We start from the raw sequence: 18910 nt of genomic DNA, 5'->3' as shown, positions 1-18910 counted from the left end.
TATTGGTTTGATTTCACTGTTTCCCCCCGCACCCCACCCCCGACCCCCGTCATCTTATTGGGCATTCCGGTGTTGTCCGTCAGATCCGGATTCGCCACACTACGATTAGGCTGAGAAGTGGGGCGTCTTTGGTCATTGGAAGTTGACACTGGTAACTACTATAATTTATTGTATTTTATTCCAAATACGGTGCGCAATTCTTTATAGAAACTATCTGATTAAACCCTAATTTTACAGAAAGAAAAGCCAAAAGAGGTTAAGAGACTTACCCAAGGTCACCCATTTAGAAAGAAGTTTGGGGCCATACATTGGCTCCTAGGCCTGTCTGACTCGCTTACATGTCTTAGTGTCTCAGAATAGTATCTGTCAGTCAACCCAACATCTTGAAACTGTTTCCTTCAGAACCCAAATTCCTTATTCAGCGTCTGGCAATTAGAAAGAGTGTCATTAACATTATTGGAGACTAACTTTGGAGAGATTGTAATTTTCTCCATGGTATCCCGCTCCTAGGAACCGTTCTTCCCCATTCTAAGTTCAACAATACATTTTTCCTGACAAGAAGCACACACAAGTCTATATTCTGTTTCTTGGCTTTGTAAATGGCTTTTTTTTTTTTTTTTACCATTCTTATATGCCCAGGCAACACTCATACCCACCTCTAACCATCTTTAGCTCGCTCCTTTGGAAGAATATTCAAGAGTTTGAAATTAGGAGATATTAAGTCTAGAGTGAGATAAAGAGTAAATCCCTTTAGAAATAATTGATTGTGTGCAAACAGAACAGTCCTCTGCCTCCTGGAAAGCTTCCAGAAGCTGCTGATGTCGAGCAAGCCATGTGTGTGCTCCTGGCTTCTGGCCACTGGATTCTTTCTCTGTGACAGCTTTAAAGGAAATGAATCCACATTTCAGCCAGGGGAGGGCAGGATGCTTTGGACCCACTACCAGAGTGCCTCAGCCTCCAGCCTCTGGGACTGAAATGATCTCCAGGAACCTACTGCTGAACTCTAACCCACATCTGGGTATATTAGCATTTTACCATCCCAGATCCCTATTCCTTGTAGCCGAGGCAGTTCATGGTGTTTCCCTTCCCTATCCACGCTGTTGTGTAATCTCACTGGCACTGCTTTAACAATAAAACGGCCACTGTAGCACAGCAATAGGCTCTTTACAGCCTTTCAGCACAGGAAGGCAAGGAATTTCACAAGCATCAATTAAGAGCAAATGACAGGTATTCCTAGGACAACTCAAGGGCGAGGAGGAAATCACAAGTCAAATTCTAACAAAGGGCCTAAAAAGGTGAAACCGGATGGCTCCAAGGGCAGAGTTAACACTGGCATTCAAAATGGAGATTAGGAACGAGAAAACAAGATGAGAAGTGTCAGGGGTTCAGACCTTCCCAGCCTTCAAAGTTGACTTTTTTTTTAATCACAAACTATTTACTTCTATGTTTATTTAAATGTATATATGTGTCGTGTGTGTGTGTGTGTGTGTGTGTGTGTGTGTGTGTGTGTGTGTCCCATGGAGGCCAGAGGATGACTCTGGGCATCCTGGAGCTGGCCAGAGGATGACTCTGGGTATCCTGGAGCTGAGCTGCCTCCAACACTGGTGTTGAGAATCAAACTTAGGTTCTCTGGAAAAGTAGCAACTTTTTTTTTTTTTTTTTTGGTTCTTTTTTTCGGAGTTGGGGACCGAACCCAGGGCCTTGCGCTTCCTAGGCAAGCACTCTACCACTGAGCTAAATCCCCAACCCCAACTGTTTGTTTTTTTTTTTAACCACCAAGCCATTGTCTCTGTCCCCTGTGCCTCAGTCCTAACCCTCAAGATGATGGTTGGTTTCATATGAATTATTGGGCAAATCCCTGTGGTAAGTTCTTTGAAATAGTTTTCTTCTTTGTGTCCCTTTATACTGATCTGTCTATGAAAGACCCTCCCCCAATAAATAATTGTCCAGTAATTACATAGTGAGTTTATTAAGAGCTTTCCTGGGGTTGGGGATTTAGCTCAGCGGTAGAGCACTTGCCTAGTGAGCACAAGGCCCTGGGTTCGGTCCCCAGCTCCGAAAAAAAGAAAAAAAAAAAAAAAAAGAGCTTTCCTAAGGTCCAAGGGTTGCTCCACAGATAAAAAAAAAAAAAAAAAAAGTCTTTGTTGCCAGGAAGCTCGCTGTTGTGGAGTGAACAACAGGTAAAAATAATCATAGTGTAGTGCTGTGAGACCGGGTCCTGGGAGAATACCAGAGGGACTGGGGACCCGGTCTGGGAAGGATAGGGCTCTTGACTTTCAACAGTGACTTCTACAAGGACTACAAGACAAGTGTGGTTAGCCAGGAAGAGGGTAACAGGTGGTGACCTGCTAAAGGGAGGAAGAGAGAAAGAGAAACGTAGGAACATCTAGGAGTGGCCCCAAGTCTATTCTTCTTATAAGCCATGTCTTCCCCATGTCTATATAAGACTGCTTTTCTGACAATATTAATGTTGAAAAGCCGAGTATATGGACACAGACCTGTAATCCCAGCATCTGAAAGGCTGAGACAGAGGTGGAGGCTGGGGGCTGGTGGGTAAGAGAGTTCAGAGCCAGCCTAGGCTATACAGTAAGACTTGTGTCTAAGAAAAAAAAAATCTAAAAAGTAGCACTGAGTAAATGGAAAATCTGCTCAATACAATACAGAATGTTTTAAAGTAGGAAATAAACACTTCCCACAATCCCATTCTGTAGTCACCCGCTCACAGAGGAACCTGCATGCCTTCCCATGGTCTTTCAGGAATAGAAACACACATAGGTTTCATCCTCCAGCAAACAGTGGGATGTGATGCAGCCTTGCCTGGGTGCTGAGATCCCTCATTCCTCCGAACTACAGCTCTGGCCCGAATTTCTCCTCACTTTCTATACAGATAGGAAGAAAGCCAATAAATCGATAAAATATTTATGGTGGAAGACCAAGGTTTCAAATTCCCGCTGGAGTCAATGTCAGGATTTACAGGCTTGCCGAGCCTGGTGTGAAGGTAAAGTTAATGAATTGGTTGGAGGTGTTTCCTGGGCTCCCTGTCATTGCTAGAGGCTTCCTAGCACACTTTGGTGACTGTGGAATCAACTGGAATCCAGAAAGGCAGTCCAGGGTAGCATAGTCTCTTCATTTCCTCTCAGGATGCCACTTGGAGAAAATGGTTTTTGGTTGGTTGGTTTGCTCAAACCCGCCCGGATTTGAAGACAAAAAGCCCCTACACATTTGTATACTGGCCACGTGCACTGTGTTCTTGGAGCCCTGTACTATTCTGGGAGCGTTGTATATGGTGTTCTATAAGCTGGCTTTCTGCTGGAGAAGGCAGATTTAATGAGTGACCATTGCCTTGGATGGCGACCAAAAGCATTCCCAGCCATCCCAAGCAACAGCCTTCCTTTATCTCCCTTGAGAGACTGTGCTGTGATCTCTGCCCTTAGCCTGGACAGGAGCCAAACCAATAGGAACTTTTGCAAATGATTCTGCAATGACCCATAGGCCCAGGGCAGTTATAGCCAACTAGATCTATCCCAGTTCTGACTTCTGGGGCACAAGCAGAAGACTGGTCTTTCAGTGCTCTGAGACTTTTTTGGCAAGATTTGTAAAGCATTCTTTAATTCTCAGAGCTCCTAACAAGGAGGTGGTCCCCGGTAAAGGATCCTAATCCAAAAGTCAAGGTGACAGCTGACAGCTGAAGCTGATTACTGGAGCACGGGCGTGTCGGTAACCAATAACCTGGAGCAATGGGGGAAGGGAACATGCTAGAGGGTGTAGATGACAGAGGACAGGCTCATAGGCTTTTATTACCTTTGTGGTAGCATTTATTATGCAACAAAAGCCCTTGAGATAGACGCTGTGTCACTTCCAAATCACCTGTAGGTTTTTATGACTGTGTTTCCTGAAAAGTGACTCTGCTGAGCAGTGGACACTTGACCCTTTGGGTGTGTTAGCCGATTCTAGACACAGAGAACCTTAAAATGTGGTTACCCCACCCCCCGTGCTATCCCCTAGCCCCCCTCCCCCCCGTCGTTGACGAATACCGTATGTTGGACACTGTACTGCGGGCTTTGCTTGGATTACAACGGCTAATATTTCCCACAATGATAGTTCTCACTTTCCAGACAGAAAAATAGAGGCTCAAGAGGGTTAACCAACTTGTTCCAGGTTACCACGGGGAGCAGCTGAAGCTGGGTAGCCTGACTCAAACAAGTGAGCTCTTGCTCTTAAACCTATGGTGGCTTGAGAACTTGCAGTGCAGCTGGAGAGATGCGTCCCTACAGGAACAGTTTGACTAACCCAACCACCTCCAAGCTCCACCGCAGCCCTCAGCCGCCCGGTTGTTTCCCCACAAACTCAGGTTAAAAAAGGGCATGCGTCTTCCTGGCTGAGCTACGCCCCCTGGTGGCTTTTTCTTGCATTCCAACTAGGACCGTTTTTTGTTTTTTGTTTTTTGTTTTTTTTTTGTTTTGTTTTGTTTTTTTTTTAAGATCCTTCTTTCCCTCTGGGCTCTCATCCCAATAATATAGCCTATGGCCCTTTCCACCTCGGTCATTGTACCTCCTTTCTCTAGCCCTGGCTTTCCCTAACTCGACTGAAACCAGTTTTCCTAAGCTCATCTATAACCTGTTTTGTGGCCGAGATCCAAGATACTTTCCCAGGCCTGTTTCCATGACTTCCCCACTATGTTTTACTCTGAGATTTCGCTCTTTCTTTGCTTCCCAAAATAGCCAGCTTCCCTCCTACCTCCACAACTGTTCATGAACTTCCCCTGCCATCTCTTTGTGTAGACTCTTTCAAAGGACCTGCATGTTCTTCAGGCTTTCCATAGCAAGGGCTAAGTCCTTATCCTGCCTTCACCTCCAAGTCTAGTGCCTGAGTGCTGACATTATGGGTGTGTGCCATCATGCCCAGTTCTCCATGCATGCCAGGCAAGCACTCCACTAAGCTTCATCTCTAGCCCCAAACATAATTTATAAAGCTGGTATGAAACGAAAACTCAAGGATTCTTGTTTTTAAATTATTAAGATTTTTCAGAGCTGGAGAGATGGCTCAGCAGTTAAGAGCAATGACTGCTCTACCAGAGGTCCTGAGTTCAATTCCCAGCAACCACATAGTGGCTCACAACCATCTGTAATGGGATCTGATGCCCTCTTCTGTGTGTCTGAAGACAGCTACACTGTACTCATATACATAAAATAGATAGATCTTTAAAAATTTTACTAAGAGTTTCAGAAATATTAAATATGGACATGTTACTTTCTGGACGTGTGGCTGTGTGAGCCATGAAGCTGGCTGTCATGCCAAGCATACATACATTAGGCTTCTTTATCCTTTTAAGGAAAGTAAAGTAGCAGAGGGAGTAATTGCCAAGGGACATATTGTTTTAAATCAATGAATCTGGAAAACAACAATCGTCGTTTGTCACCCAAAACAAAACAGATTTACCATGTCTGCCTATCCAGGTTGCGTAAAAAGTCACATGAAAACATCCTGTGAGCATGGTTCCCTCCCCAGAAGCCCTTGGCCTGGCCATGGCATCCCTGTGGGGTGTGTGTGTGTGTGTGTGTGTGTGTGTGTGTGTGTGTGTGTATGTGTGTATGTGTGTGTATGTGTGTATGTGTGTGTGTGTATGTGTGTATGTGTGTGTATGTATGTGTGTATGTGTGTATGTGTGTGTAAGTATGTATGTGTGTGTATGTGTGTGTGTGTGTGTGTTATCTGTAGCTCAAGACACTCCATCCTCCTTGTCCTGTGAATCTGCACTTCCTTCAAAGCGCTGTCTAAACTCCTCCCACCCCTCCCCTTATGAGGGGATTCTCCCAAGCACTCCCGCATCCTTTGGAGTCCTAGGTGAAAGTAACCTCAGGCACAGGCTGGCCACAGGCATAAGCTAGACCCAAAAAAAGCACACAGACTGTCATTGCCTTGAGGCAATCCCAGAAGGCCTGACAGGAAATGGCCTCATTTGCCCACCACACATCCAGAACAACTTGCTGCCAACAACAGAGAGGTCTTGGGGACAGACATTGTGTCTGTCCTCAGTCGTGTCCTTAATTGCTCCATCTTTAATGCTTCCAACTCTAAAAGATTTCTCTCTAGGCTTTTCATGGTTCCCTCGGGGGTTATCTCAGGAACTTCCTCTTGCTTCAGATTCTCATTTGAACTCCACGCCCAGGTCAAACGCCTTCTCTGGGCTTCTATATTCCTTCAGCGTGCCCGTCTGGAGTACCTTAGACACAATGAGTTGTCAGTGAGTTGTTTCGTCTTTAACGAATAAGGGGGGGGGGAGTAAATATTAAAGCTCTAGGGGGCTGGAGGGATGGCTCAGTGGTTAAGAGCGCTGGCTGCTCTTCCAGAGGTCCTGAGTTCAATTCCCAGCCACCACATGGTGGCTCACAACCATCTGTAATGGGATCCGATGCCCTGTTCTGGTGTGGCTGAGAACAGCCTCAGTGTACTCAAATAAATAAAATAAATAAACCTTAAAACAAACAAACAAAACAAAAACCCTTTAGGCTCTTGCATAGCCTAGCATGGCTTGCATGGCCTAGCACAGGGCGTCCAATGGGCACATCTGATAACACGAAATGAGGGAAAATCAACAACTGCTCCTGAGGTTCCCTTGGGAGGAGATGTCGGGATTCCTCACAGCAGAGCAATGACACATGTCGAATGAGATGATGGAGAGAGAGAGAGGGAATACAGGTGGGAGGGAGTATCCTGGGTGAGATGCCAGCAAAGCGGAGTGTGCTGTCCCAATCCAGCCTGCCACCTGTCACTACAGCCTATGAACTCAGAATGGTTTTTCCATCTGAATTAGAGTGCTAGTGCTAGGAATTGGACCGGAGTCTTATACAGCACGCTAGGCTCACAGTCTACAACTTAGTTTTATAGCTTCAGTTTGAGCTTTTACATTTTTATTTAGAACTTTTTGGTTTTGGTTTTAATTATGTATATGTATATGCATGTGCCTGCAGTGGTCAGAAGAAGGGGTCCGATCCCCTGGAGCTGTAGTTACAGGTGACTGGGGGTTGCCTGATGTGGGAGCTTGACTCTTCTGGAAGAGCAGCAAGTGCTCTTAACCAATGAGGCATCTCCCCAGCCCTGAGATTTCACATTTTTTAAATGATTAAAAGAATCACAATACTAACTTGTCTTGTCATACTCACCAAGTCTGTGCGGACATTTCCAGCACCCATAAGTTTTATAGAAACTCAGCTGTGCGAACTTGCTTATGTACGGTGTGTGGCTGCCTCGGTGTCATTCTGAGGTCAGAACAGGCAGCACAGGTCTCAAAAGCTTTTTTAAAAATGTGGGACACAGTCTCTCTCTGCAGACTTGCAACAATCTTCTCTGCTTCAGCCTCACTAGTGATGGGATTAGAAGGGTGACCATCAGATTTGGTCAAAGCCCAGAGCATTTACTCCTTTGACCTTTTTTTTTTTTTTTTTTTTTTTTGGAGCTGGGGACCGAACCCAGGGCCTTGCGCTTCCTAGGTAAGCGCTCTACCACTGAGCCAAATCCCCAGCCCCTCCTTTGACCTTTTGTATAAAGCGCTTGCCCACACCAAGCCTGCCTGTCGGAGTTACAGAGAGATGCTGCAAGCTGTCATCTGGCCACAAGGTGTCAGCCCTTCTCCACCAATGCTTCCACCCACCTCAGCTCCCAGGACTCCTGGGGCTCCTCCCAGTACAGTAACTGTAAGAGTTAACCAGGCAGCCATTGGCAGAGAAGGTAGGTGAAACACACCTGAGGGAGTTTGAAGTTTTATGAGGGGAGAATGCCAGACGGGTGTGGTACCTAGTTGGCTGGCTTTCTCCACAGTACAGAAGCCTGTCTTTGGTTTAAGCTTTATTTGTATTTTTATTTACAGTATTCTCTCTAAACAAGGAGCTAAAGTTGTCCATCTCACCCAAAACTATCAGTCTAGAAAAGTGAGGTTTTCAGGAAACCAGCTATGTTTGCTGCCTTCTGAGGCAGGGGCGTGGAACACATGGGGAACACAGGTTCCTGTCCAACCGAGTGGTTTTGGCAGGTTTTCTCTTCCCTACTTTCAGTACCTGGGCCTTGTAACTCCCTCTAGGTGAACAAGTACTTAGTCCAGTGTGCCAGCCAAGAACCATCTAACCCTGACTAATTGCCAGGGTAGGTAGGCGCACGGGAGAATCCACCAGAAAATACTTTTGGAAGCTCTAAGCCTGTAGCTTCTCATGCTAGAGGCTTTGACCTGGGTGAGTGTCCTCCATATGACATATAAGGAAGTCCAAATTCTAGAAGTGGGCCTGATGGGTCCTTAGCCATACAGTGCCTGGGACAACCTATTCTACTTCATGTTCCACGAAAGTCTCAACAAACAGCACACATCCACTCCTTTTTTTTCAAGACGTGGTCTTATTATGTCGCTTTGGCTGTCCTGGAACCTGCTCTGTGGACCTAGCTGGCCTTGAACTCACAGAGACCTGCCTCCCTTTGCCTCCCAAGTGCTGAGATTAAAGGTGGTCACTACTGTCACCTGGCTTCAGCCACTCTGCTTTCAAACATTGCCTTCCTCTGTCACTGTGTCCCCAGGCCTGGTGCCCAGGAACTATGTACCAGGAACAATTCACTAACAACAAGCAGTGACCCGCCTTTCCCTATCAAGTCTCCTAAGCTTCAAGCCATATCTAAGAGCCTCACCAGGGAGTCAAAGCTGCCAGTAGGGAAATTTAAACCATAAAGCAAGATTCTTGGCATACAATGGATTTTCCCCCTTTAGAGCCATGGGCGCTGTGGGCACGCCTTCTGTTCTTGCCTTTTGTGCTTTTCCTCCTGCAGGCTCCCACATGCTTGCTGGTTTCGTGGCAGGTCCTAGCTCATCTCCAGTGACACAGGCTCCTATTCCTGAAGCTGCTTTGGGGTATCTTTAGACACTGCCACAGCTTCTAACCACTTCCTGGATAGAAATTCTGTCCGAATGGCTGTTGTGGAAAGGCAGAGAGACAGTACACTAGGATGTCCCCATGACTGGACTCCAGCCATGACTTTCTGGGAACTTTGTATTAACCTGCCAATCTCAAGATCCATCTTCGCTTCCCTTTGAAAGGACTCAGGTGTGTATACATGAATGATGATGATGATGATGTCGTGTGCCACCATGTATACATAGAGATTAGAGAATAACTTTGGGGAGCTGGTTCTTTTCCACCCTACATTCTGGCATCAAACCTACATCACCTTGTACAGCAAGGGACTTTACCCACTGACCAATCTTGCTGGCCCCCGCTGTCCAATTTTCAACCATTTGTTTGGCCAACAGATACTGAGAGGATACCGTGGTTATGGCACTGACCCAACAGATATGGTCTTTGTGCTCAGAGCCCAACCAAGGAAGAAAGGGCAGCTATCATGCCATGCAGCAGAGCATGCTGTGTGGAAGCAGCGCCCTCCTGCTCACCGCTGGCTCCTCTCTAGAGTGCACTCCTTCCACCTAGATCAGGCCCCACTCACTGAGCCCAGGGTGCCATTCTGGAGCAGATCTTGTACAGATCAGTACAGATGATTCATGCCAGCCATTGGGCCCTGTAGGCAAGAGGAGCTGAGTGTAGGGAACGCCTGGTGATAAACCACAGTCATGACACGGGTAGGGCTTCTTGGCTGCCGAGGGGCACTTTGTCCTGTTTACCCAGATTATGGCTATGAGAGCTGGATAGGAATTCCCGCCCTGCCTCACTTGAGTTTGAAGCTTCTCTTGCTGTTAGCTCTGGCTCTTTTTGGAGGCGGGCACTCCGGGGCACACAAAAGTATGTCCCACAGTGCTTTCCATGGCTAAAGCAGAAGAAAAGGGGAACAGATTGGGAGAAAATCTGACGGAGTGCTAAATGGAGGAAGGCAGATGTGTGCACACAAACACACCTGTCCTGGGGAGAACAAGGCAGTGAAGTGCTAACCAAGGTAACTAGGATAGAGGGGGGAGATGTCCCAGGATGGAAAATCTTAGGCAAGTCAGCCAACCTCAGAGCCACAGAACCATGCCAAGGCAACACAAGGTAAACTGGGTGTGGTGGCACACACCTGTAACCCCGGTATTCAAGAGGACAGGAGCGGCAGTTGGAGGTCAGCCTGGGCCACATCCTACAGCACACACCACTGCCCCTCTGCAAACAGACTCGTCAGAGTTGACCACTAATAAATGTGTTTGTGATGTGGGACCTGGGGCTAGTGGTGTACCTTCACTTGGACTCATTCCCGACCTCGTCTTTGAAAGTTTCATGACTAAAGCATATGGCTCAGTGGGAGAAATGCAGCAGGGTAGAGAAGAACTCCCCCTCCAGCTGCCTGTCCAGGAGGGCTGACCCAGGGACAGGGTGAAAGAGGCTAGCTTCACTCACTGGGGAGAGAGATGGCCGTAGCAGAATGGCTTAGGAGCAGCCCTTTCCTAGTCTCAGGCAACTGCTCTACATGGGGTCTCATTTCTTTCTGTTAGGGTATGCTCTGTGACATTGTCTCTGTCCTTCCTCACCTACCCAAGGCGTTCTCTGATTGGCTTTAATAAAATTCTGATGGCTAATTAGCTAGGCAGGAAGTTGAAGGTGGGACTTCCTGGGAGGGTGAAAGGAACTCTGGGAAAAGGGAGGAGGAAAGCCCTTTAGCCAGGAGACATGGGGGTGGCAGACATGATCACAGGCCTGGAAGGTAGCTAACCAGGTGGCTGCGTGGGCTAGATGGCCAGGTTAACTCACCAGAGCCAGGTGAGCGTCGGCCCAGCTGAGGCCTAAGGCTCTGAAATATTAAAGGTCTCCGTGTGGCCATTTGGGAAAAGGCTGGGGGTTACAGAATAATTGCCACCTATCAATTTCCAGCATTAATATATAGAAAATAATATTTACTCTATAATTAGCAGCCAAAGAGGCACCATTTGTAGATGTTTAGTCCAGTTCTTCTCAGCCCCATGCTCCTAGAAATAAGACTAAGACTCAAAATGTACTTGCAAAGACCTTGTCCATATAGCTAGGCTCTGCTGTCTTCACATCAGAAATTATCCCCTTTATTTAACCTGCATTCTCCCACGGGGCTGGTTATCTATGCTCAGGTACCATTGTATGTCTCATCGCCCGTGCCTGGTTCTGTCCCAGAATTCTTTCTGCCTCCTGGATGTCCCTATTCTATTCTACCATTTCCTATAGGTTTTGATACATCCATACAATACATTCTCTCTACATCTTTGCCCATGGTTGAAGTTTCTTGTATCCCACATCTTCAAGGTGACCACGACAGTAGAGGTGTAGCAGCCTACTTCCCATGTCACCCAGGCCTCCCTGCCATTCTTCCAGAATAAGCACACACCACACTACCAGCCTTGTATCAGGAAGCACTTACCAGAAGTGTTTAATCATCACAAAAGCTTGGGAAGCCATGGTGGGGCTACCCTCAGGGAGGATAGGGGGACTCTGGATTGAGACCATCTGTTATTTTCCTTCTCCCTCCCCACCAGCAGGGAGGTCAGACACAGGAACTGCGTTTTGCCCGCTTCTGTAGTTCACAGTGCCCCTCCCTGCCTCTCACTAGCTGCTTCTGCAGATGTCCTTGTCCCTTTCTGGTCCTAGTGGTACCCAAGGTCTTTTCAGAAAAGCAAGAACTTGGTTAGGAGGCCTGGAAAGGCTTCTGTGTGCCCCTCTGTCCCTCTGTCATTCTGCCTGTTCAGGAGGGTTGACCAGAGTCTGGAGTCAGGCAATGACATCTTCTTTTTTTTCCGTGGCTGGGGATTGAACCCAGGACCTTGCGCTTCCTAGGCAAGCGCTCTACCACTGAGCCAAATCCCCAACCCCGCAATGACATCTTCTAAGTCATGCTCACTCTCCCTCAGCCTGGACAGGTCACTGTAAGGGGAGGTGGCTGCTTGTCCTGGCAATTTAGCCAACCTGTTTTAGAGAAACTGAGGCTTCTAAGAACAGCCTGCAATTCTGAAAGAGGCTAAGGTTAGTCTTCAGCTGAAGTTTCAAGGAGGAAGCCCTAGTGGATGAAGAGGGCTGGGAGTAACTGCAAATGCTCTTGTCCTCAGGGCCCAGCCTCCTCTCCTGCACTCCCATCCTCCACAGGGTCTGTAAACAAAAGCCTATTGAAAGGAGCAGGCCTAGAGAAAGGCACTCTATGGCTCTAGTTTTCACAGCACCAGCCAGGGAGCCCCAGGCACTCAGGCAGGCTACAGTGTAGGAAGGAAAGGGGCTCTTTGCCAGCACTGTCAGATCCTGCCACTAGCTGGAGGGAGGCAGAATTCCTACCCCGCCCCAATTCCAGTGGGAGACCATCAGGAGCCGTCAGGAGTGGGTGTCCGTAGGCCAGCTGTTCCAGCTGCGTCTTCTACCTGAGCTTCAAGGGTGGAGCAAGACTGGCTCAGAGTCCCACCTTCTTCCCTTCTCCCCCACAAACTTCTGGGGTTTAGAGAACCAGACAGCACCAGATGTCCAAGGAGAAGGCCAAGTGGCTGGGGCTGTTTTGCACATCCTGTCCTACCACGGCAGAAAGACTGGCCTTTATCCCTCCTGAGGACCTGTAGGGAGGACTGGCCCAGTGGAGGTCAGATTGGCAAGAAGAAAAGCAGACAGTAGGGAGGCTTCTACTTCACGTAAACACGGTAGCGGTGTTTCTTGTCAGACCACCACGGTCTGCTGCAGGCACACAATGGTTGAGATGATGAGATGAGATTCAGATCCTGTTGTCTGGAATTCCAGCACTAAGACTGGAATGGAGGCTACAGGGTAGGAGGTCTGCTGAGGGTCTGATGCGTTTCCTAGTGCAGGGAAGAGGCCATGTTCTTGGCACAGGACCAGATGGGTGGGCATCTGAAGGTCCCGCCCACCAATACCCTGCAGCTCAAGAGATCACACAGTTGCTGGCCTTGGTGACGCTGGAGCTTCCTCTACCTGTGGAGACAGGGTGCAGACGTGAAGGGCATAAGTAACAAATCCAACCTTGAACCATCTATGAGTTTAGTGTTCAGGGCTAATACCTCTCTTCTAAGCTGCTGATCTGGAATCCAGGTCAACAGGAAGCCCAGGAAAAGCAAAGGTCCTATCTACTTCAATGGCCTCACCATGATCAGAGGATCTCCATGATTGGAGACACCAAGTGATCCATGTCTCCTGAACAAAACAGACAGGGACTCCAGAGCCAGCCACCAATGACTTAAAGATTCCTGATACTAGCAGCTAAATGTTGTAGACAGCTTCATGATCTCAAAGTGAAATCAAAGGCACTCACAGGGATCTTCAAGGAGGGTATGGGGTAGCAAGGATGAGTGCCAGAACCATTTACTGCTGAGCTGAAGCAAGCAGTTGTCCTGTTCCTGATTGGTCAGAGCCGACCCTGGCCTTCTAGTTCAGCCTCAGGTCATCTACCACTCAGGTAGCTGAATTATAGAAGGGTCCTGGGGAGGGCTTCTCCGGCCTTTCTACCTCCTCCATAATTCTAGGAAAAGGTACCAGCAGCAGTTTTTTTTTTTCTTTTCTTTTCTTTTTTTTTTTTTTTTTTTTTTTTGGAGCTGGGGACCAAACCCAGGGCCTTGCGCTTGCTAGGCAAGCACTCTACCACTGAGCTAAATCCCCAACCCAGGTACCAGCAGTTTTCATGATTGAACCCTGCTCTGAACTCTGGGGAAGGGGAGCTGTGAGGCAGCTCTGACACCTCTGGCTGGCCCTGGAGGCAGAGTCTACTTCCTCAGAATGCCTGCTGGCCGCTTTTCCCAGGTGGAAGTCACTGTGTTACTTCCTGCCTATTCCCCCCTATACAATAAAGGCAATCTCCCTGGCACTCACACCACCTTCTGTATCACTTCAACTGTGAATTTAATTAAGGTGACACTGCCTCTTGTGAGTTGTAGTAGCAGGAGAGGCACTGGGCAGAGGCTAGACTAGGCAGGGCTGCTTCAGCCTCTTTTGAGTCCCCATGCTTTTCAAAGGCCACAGTGCCCAGGCCTGCTGTCTGTGCTCCACTAGACACTGCCTCATTGGGGCTACAATGAACTCATACCTCAGGACCTATTGCAAAAAACTGCCTGAGCCCCTCCCTCCTGGGTGTCCCCCTAGACTCAGGCAGATGACTGCCTAGGGGGAGGTAGAACAGGAAACCAGCAGCAGCCTTCTTTGGTGACTCTGAAGGCTGTGTCTGGTATGGCTCTGTGAGTCATTAAATTCTACCACCCTGGAGCCCCTTGCTGTAGCAGCAACAGCGGATGCATAGTTCCCACTTCCTCTCCTCAGTGGCTTTTTATGTTTGCTTTGGCCCAGTAAGCAGATACCCAGTACCTCCCCAGAAGCAGTAGCATTTTGGAGGCAGGTAAGCCAAAGCAATCTCTGGATCCAGGAACGGGGCAGGAGTGTGTCAAGGGCACAGGAGCACCGACAGAGCCTGTGCCCTGCCAGCTCTTATCCAGAGAAGCTGGTCTTTAGCAGGACCTGACCCTTTGGTTTACAGGGTTGGGTGCTAGCCTGAAACTGTCCCTCAGGGTTCACTGTCGTGACTCTGACAGAGAAACAGGCTTGAGGGAATGTGTCCCATCATTTCTTCCATGTTCATTTTACTAGGAATCTGCCAAGGGCAGGTGCCTCAGACCCATACAGATTGATGTGGAAGAATTATACCAACCACCCAAGCTATTTCTTTTTATAAACTATGTCAGTAGGATGGTGAATGGCCCAAAGAAGACTTATGGGAGAAAGCCAAGCTGAAAAGGATTAGTACTGCTGAGCAGTGGTGGCCACACCTCCAGTCCCAGCACTTGGGAGGCAGAAGCAGGTGAGTCTCTGAGTTCAAGACCAGCCTGATCTACAGAGCAAGTTCCAGGTTACAAGAAACCCTGTCTCAAACAAACAAAGCAAACCAGAAAACTAAACCAACCCAAAACAAAAGAGGCTCACTGGCCTGAAGCCTGGGAGGACGACTGAGGAGCAGCAGGGATGGGATGAGGCTTGCAAGAATGGCAATGAGAGAGGACTGGGAATGCTGCAGTCTAGGGCATATGGATGACAGCCAGCAGGAAGCTACCTCAGAAGGGGCAGCAGCAGCAATACAGAAAGTCACAACAGCGCTGTGATGACAGTAGGTCCCCTCTTTTTATAGTGTTTAGGGTTTCACATTCTTTTTATCTAGATATTCTTCCCACGATGTTCATGTGTCCATCTGAGGCTGTGCGCGTGTTCCTTAACCAACGAAGCATCCCCTGAGCACCCTGTATAACAGTGACAACACTTCCTGCCTTCAACTGTCTCAAGGTAATGGGCACCACAAGAAAGGCCTTTTGTTCATTCCATTCCCTGCTTAATTTACAATGGTGCCCCACAGAACAAACGCTTCAAAACTGTATTCTTGTTGGACAAAACAAGTCGGCAGTGGCTAGATATTTGGAGTTCAGACGAACATAAACAGTGCTGAGTGAAGCCAGCTTATCTACCACCTTACTGAGAGAGTGGGCAGAGGCCCAGGCAGCCTCAGAGGAACTGGGAAGGACAGCAGAGCTGACCTGAAGAAACGACTCAGCAGCTAAGAACACTGTGACTCTTTCAGAGGACCTGAATTCAGTTCACAGCACCACATGGTAGGTCACAAACACCTGTAACTCCAGTTTCAGGGGACACAATGCCTCCTCTTGAACCATAAAGGCACCAGGCATGCATGTAGTGCACATATATACGTGCGGACAATACACACACACACACACACACACACACACACACACACACACACACACACACGTAAGATAACAGACGTGAACAGTACAGCTGCCTCATCGCTGGAGCAGTTAGCTTACCTTAGCCACATGACCAGCACCCCCTGCTGGTCACAGGACCCAGAACAATCAGATCTGACTACAGGTTCCACACACACGGGCTGAGGTCTAACCCATGCTCCTCAGAAGCAACACTTGAGTGATAGTCCCGATGTGGCCACAGATCCTCAGCCCTGGAAGCACTTCCCCACCAGTCCACCCTCATGAGGACTCAGATTTCCAGGAAGGACATCAAAAACCACTATCCCCAAAGGGCAACACGGAAAAGCCTGAAGTTCCCAAACCCAGGACCCTAGTAGCCATAACTCTAAAATCAGAGATGGTACCACGGGCCTTCTGATCTCTAAAGACACTGGGAGATGATAATGTCTCTGACCTTCTGGGGAGAGCTGCAGCTGCTTTGAGGTGTCTGGGAGCAGAGCCGATGCTGCCTTCTCCTCACAGCCTGTCTGTGGACACAGGGGTTGGTCCTTCTGGAGTACAAGAACTGTTCACGGGACACCACCATCCCAGAAACACTTGCAAACCCACCTGAGTTCTGAGTGACAGAATTTCACAGTATGTCTCTTTAACACTTGAAAACTACTGCTCATTTTCCAACTAGGATCCCCTAGGAGTCCAAGAACAGCACCTAGAACTCCCTCCGCAAATCTAGTGACCTCCGAGGGCAGAGCTTTGTCTGAATCTCCTGTAACAAACTCCATTGGTGCTGGTCTGAAGATCCCCCTGTATTGGAGAGCTCTGTGGGGGAAACCAAGGCTGCCATTCAAAATGCAGATATCTCCTTCGGTGCTTCCTGACCTGCTAATGACTCTGTGACCACGTGGTGTAACCAGGGAAGGTCTTCTTCCACTGATGCACTGGGGCCATTGTACTCTAAGCTAACACGAGTGTTGGAGACACCGAAATCCACTATTTCATTACATGAATGTCTCTGATACTGGCATTACTGTGCTATGCTTCTGATTTAATTCAGTGTTTAATTTTAAATACTTGGCAGTGGGATTGGTTAAAAGATAAACGGGATCTTCATGGCAACAGCTGTAACAAGAGCTTTGGTTTCCAAAGCTTTTTTTTTTTTTTTTTTTTTTTTTTTGTCAGCACTGCCGGTATTCCACATTTTGCTGAACGCCATCCATCCCACCCCTTAGTTTTTACCTATATGGCGTCGAGTGTAAATTTAGTTGACTAAAGCCTGTTTCATAGTGTTTTTTTTTTAAATGCAGATTTCTGAGCCCAGCCTAGCAGTGCAGACTCTATAGACAGGGTTTTTAAACAAGGATGCCCCTGGCTGTGCCTTCCTGAGACTCCAGAAATCTCCCCAGAGAGCCTGTATGGGCGCAGGTGGCAAGTGGCCAGGAAGGCAGCAGCTAATAGCAGTGCAGGGGCACGGTTTAGAAAAAAAGAAAAATCAGCAAAGGACATGTCAGCCACTAGAGGGGGCTCTGGGTCTTCAAACTGCCAGGCTGATTCCATTATGCCCCTCCACCCCCAGCCCCAAAGGAGGCAATTCTGTGAGATTCTCCCCAGGGCCACACCTGGGTTTGCAAAAATTTGCATGCTGTTTGACAACTATATACTTCTTATCAAGCAATTTTACAGGCTGTCAGCTCTCGGCTTTTCCTATCTTTCTCTCTTTCGCCCACCCTGTCATCCACCCACATTCTCTTTGACAAGAGGGTGCAAAGACAGATAGGACAGTCAGCATCAACTCAGAGGGACCTCAGAAGCCCTCCCCAGCTTACCCCTCTAGAAGAGACAGCCCAGAGGAGGGGAAGCAGCAGTCGCACTACCACTGTTGCCGCTGAATGCTCCCTATGGGGAAGGGATTCCTTCCCTGGCTTCGATCCTTCTCTGAGGAAGAAGCTGAAATGGTTCCAATCCAACTCAAGCCCCAGCTCTCCCAGGATTGGGGCCCATGCTGTGTTGTGAGGTGTGTAGTCTGGCTGCTCAGTGGCTACCACCTCGAGAAGGGAACCAAGGCCTCTCAGCCTAGGGCCTGGGGTTAGAGAAAGTGTAGGAAGGGCCTTTGGAAGGAGAAACTCTGCCTTTGAGCAAGAATGAAACAGGGGCTAGGGGTCTTAGAGAGCTGGGATTTCAGGGCCATGATGAGGGTGGCAGGGTGTGTGTGTGTGTGTGTGTGTGTGTGTGTGTGTGTGTGTGTGCGTGCGTGCGTGCGCGCGCCCGTATTGCCACCTCAATGTTCTCCCCAGGGATGACGCTGGACACACTTCAGACTTTCCTATGTTGTGCCAGCCACTCCTACCCAGCCCTTCTGCTCAGGGGGCCAGGTGCTGTGGAGCTGGAGCTCCCGAAACTGCACACATAGTGGGTCTGTTTGTTGGCTCCAGAGCACCACGTACAAATGCTCAGAGACAGGCAGCAGTGGCAAACTCTAACTGCCCGAGTCATCTAAGCAGGGGAATCTGACACCAGAGGCAGCAGGAAGGGACAAGACAATAGGCTTTGCGTTTCTATGGAAACAGTACCTCAGGGTGAGGGGCAAGGGAAGAGAATGCTTCCACCTCACTTCAGTCAGGAGTTGGGAAGCAGCCCCTTTGTGGTTGGGCTCACCCCCTCCTCTTTCTTGCCAGGTGTTCACCATGGCAACCCTCCTTCCAAATAAGAGGCCCAGCACGTCAGCATCTGGTGCTGGGGAGCCAGGGAGGCCCAAGGGGAATGGGAATGAGGGACCAACCACTCCTCCTCTGACAGGAAGAGGTCCAGGCCTGGCTCTGAATCCGGCTTACAGTCATTTTCCATGTCCAGCACTGAATGTGCTTCCCCCAGTCTCCACCTGCCTCTTGACTCAGGCATCATGAGGGTGAGGGGAAGGGAAGTACCCATGCAGAACCTGGCCTGCCTCACTGCTCAGAAAGTGTGGGCCCACTGGAGCCAGGAAGGGGTGCTCTGGTGCTCATCCTGTGTCACATCCTAGAGACCCCCAGACCTGCTCTAAAAGGCAGCCATACCCCTGGGTGCAACAGGACATGATGACATGACGCACTTCTAACCAGGAGGAAAGTGGTGCTTTTCCTGCTTTAGGTCCTTGACTGGGTCAAACCAGACCCCTGAGTACTTGCATCCTGGGAGCCCCTGGGCTGCTCAGGACAGACAATCCACAGTCAGGATTCTCATAGTGGGCCAGCCAGGACG

General features: G+C 48.7%; 1 protein-coding gene and 1 long non-coding RNA gene across 3 annotated transcripts in view; one reads left to right on the top strand and one right to left on the bottom strand.

The window, feature by feature from the left end:
- Positions 1 to 78: 78 nt before the first annotated feature.
- LOC148004891 (uncharacterized) lies at positions 79 to 15325 on the top strand. Its single transcript, XR_015625784.1, has 2 exons — positions 79 to 151; positions 14553 to 15325. It is a non-coding gene; the product is annotated as an uncharacterized LOC148004891 (long non-coding RNA).
- The window catches only part of Sack1f (scaffolding CK1 anchoring protein F), a 28831-nt gene continuing 21250 nt past the window's right edge, over positions 11330 to 18910 (bottom strand). Inside the window, exon 5 of one of the 2 annotated variants that reach the window (XM_087557456.1) lies at positions 11330 to 12893. In XM_087557456.1, coding sequence (XP_087413582.1) covers positions 12844 to 12893 — 50 coding nt within the window. In that variant the 3' untranslated portion in view covers positions 11330 to 12843. 2 annotated transcript variants of the gene reach the window in all.

Source organism: Rattus norvegicus, chromosome 7 (genome assembly GCF_021556685.1).
Source record: "Rattus norvegicus strain SHRSP/BbbUtx chromosome 7, alternate assembly SHRSP_T2T, whole genome shotgun sequence".
In the NCBI taxonomy this organism is placed as follows: domain Eukaryota; kingdom Metazoa; phylum Chordata; class Mammalia; order Rodentia; family Muridae; genus Rattus; species Rattus norvegicus.
The sequence above is the reverse complement of the archived record's forward strand: the minus strand, read 5'-3'. Positions and strand labels throughout refer to the sequence as shown.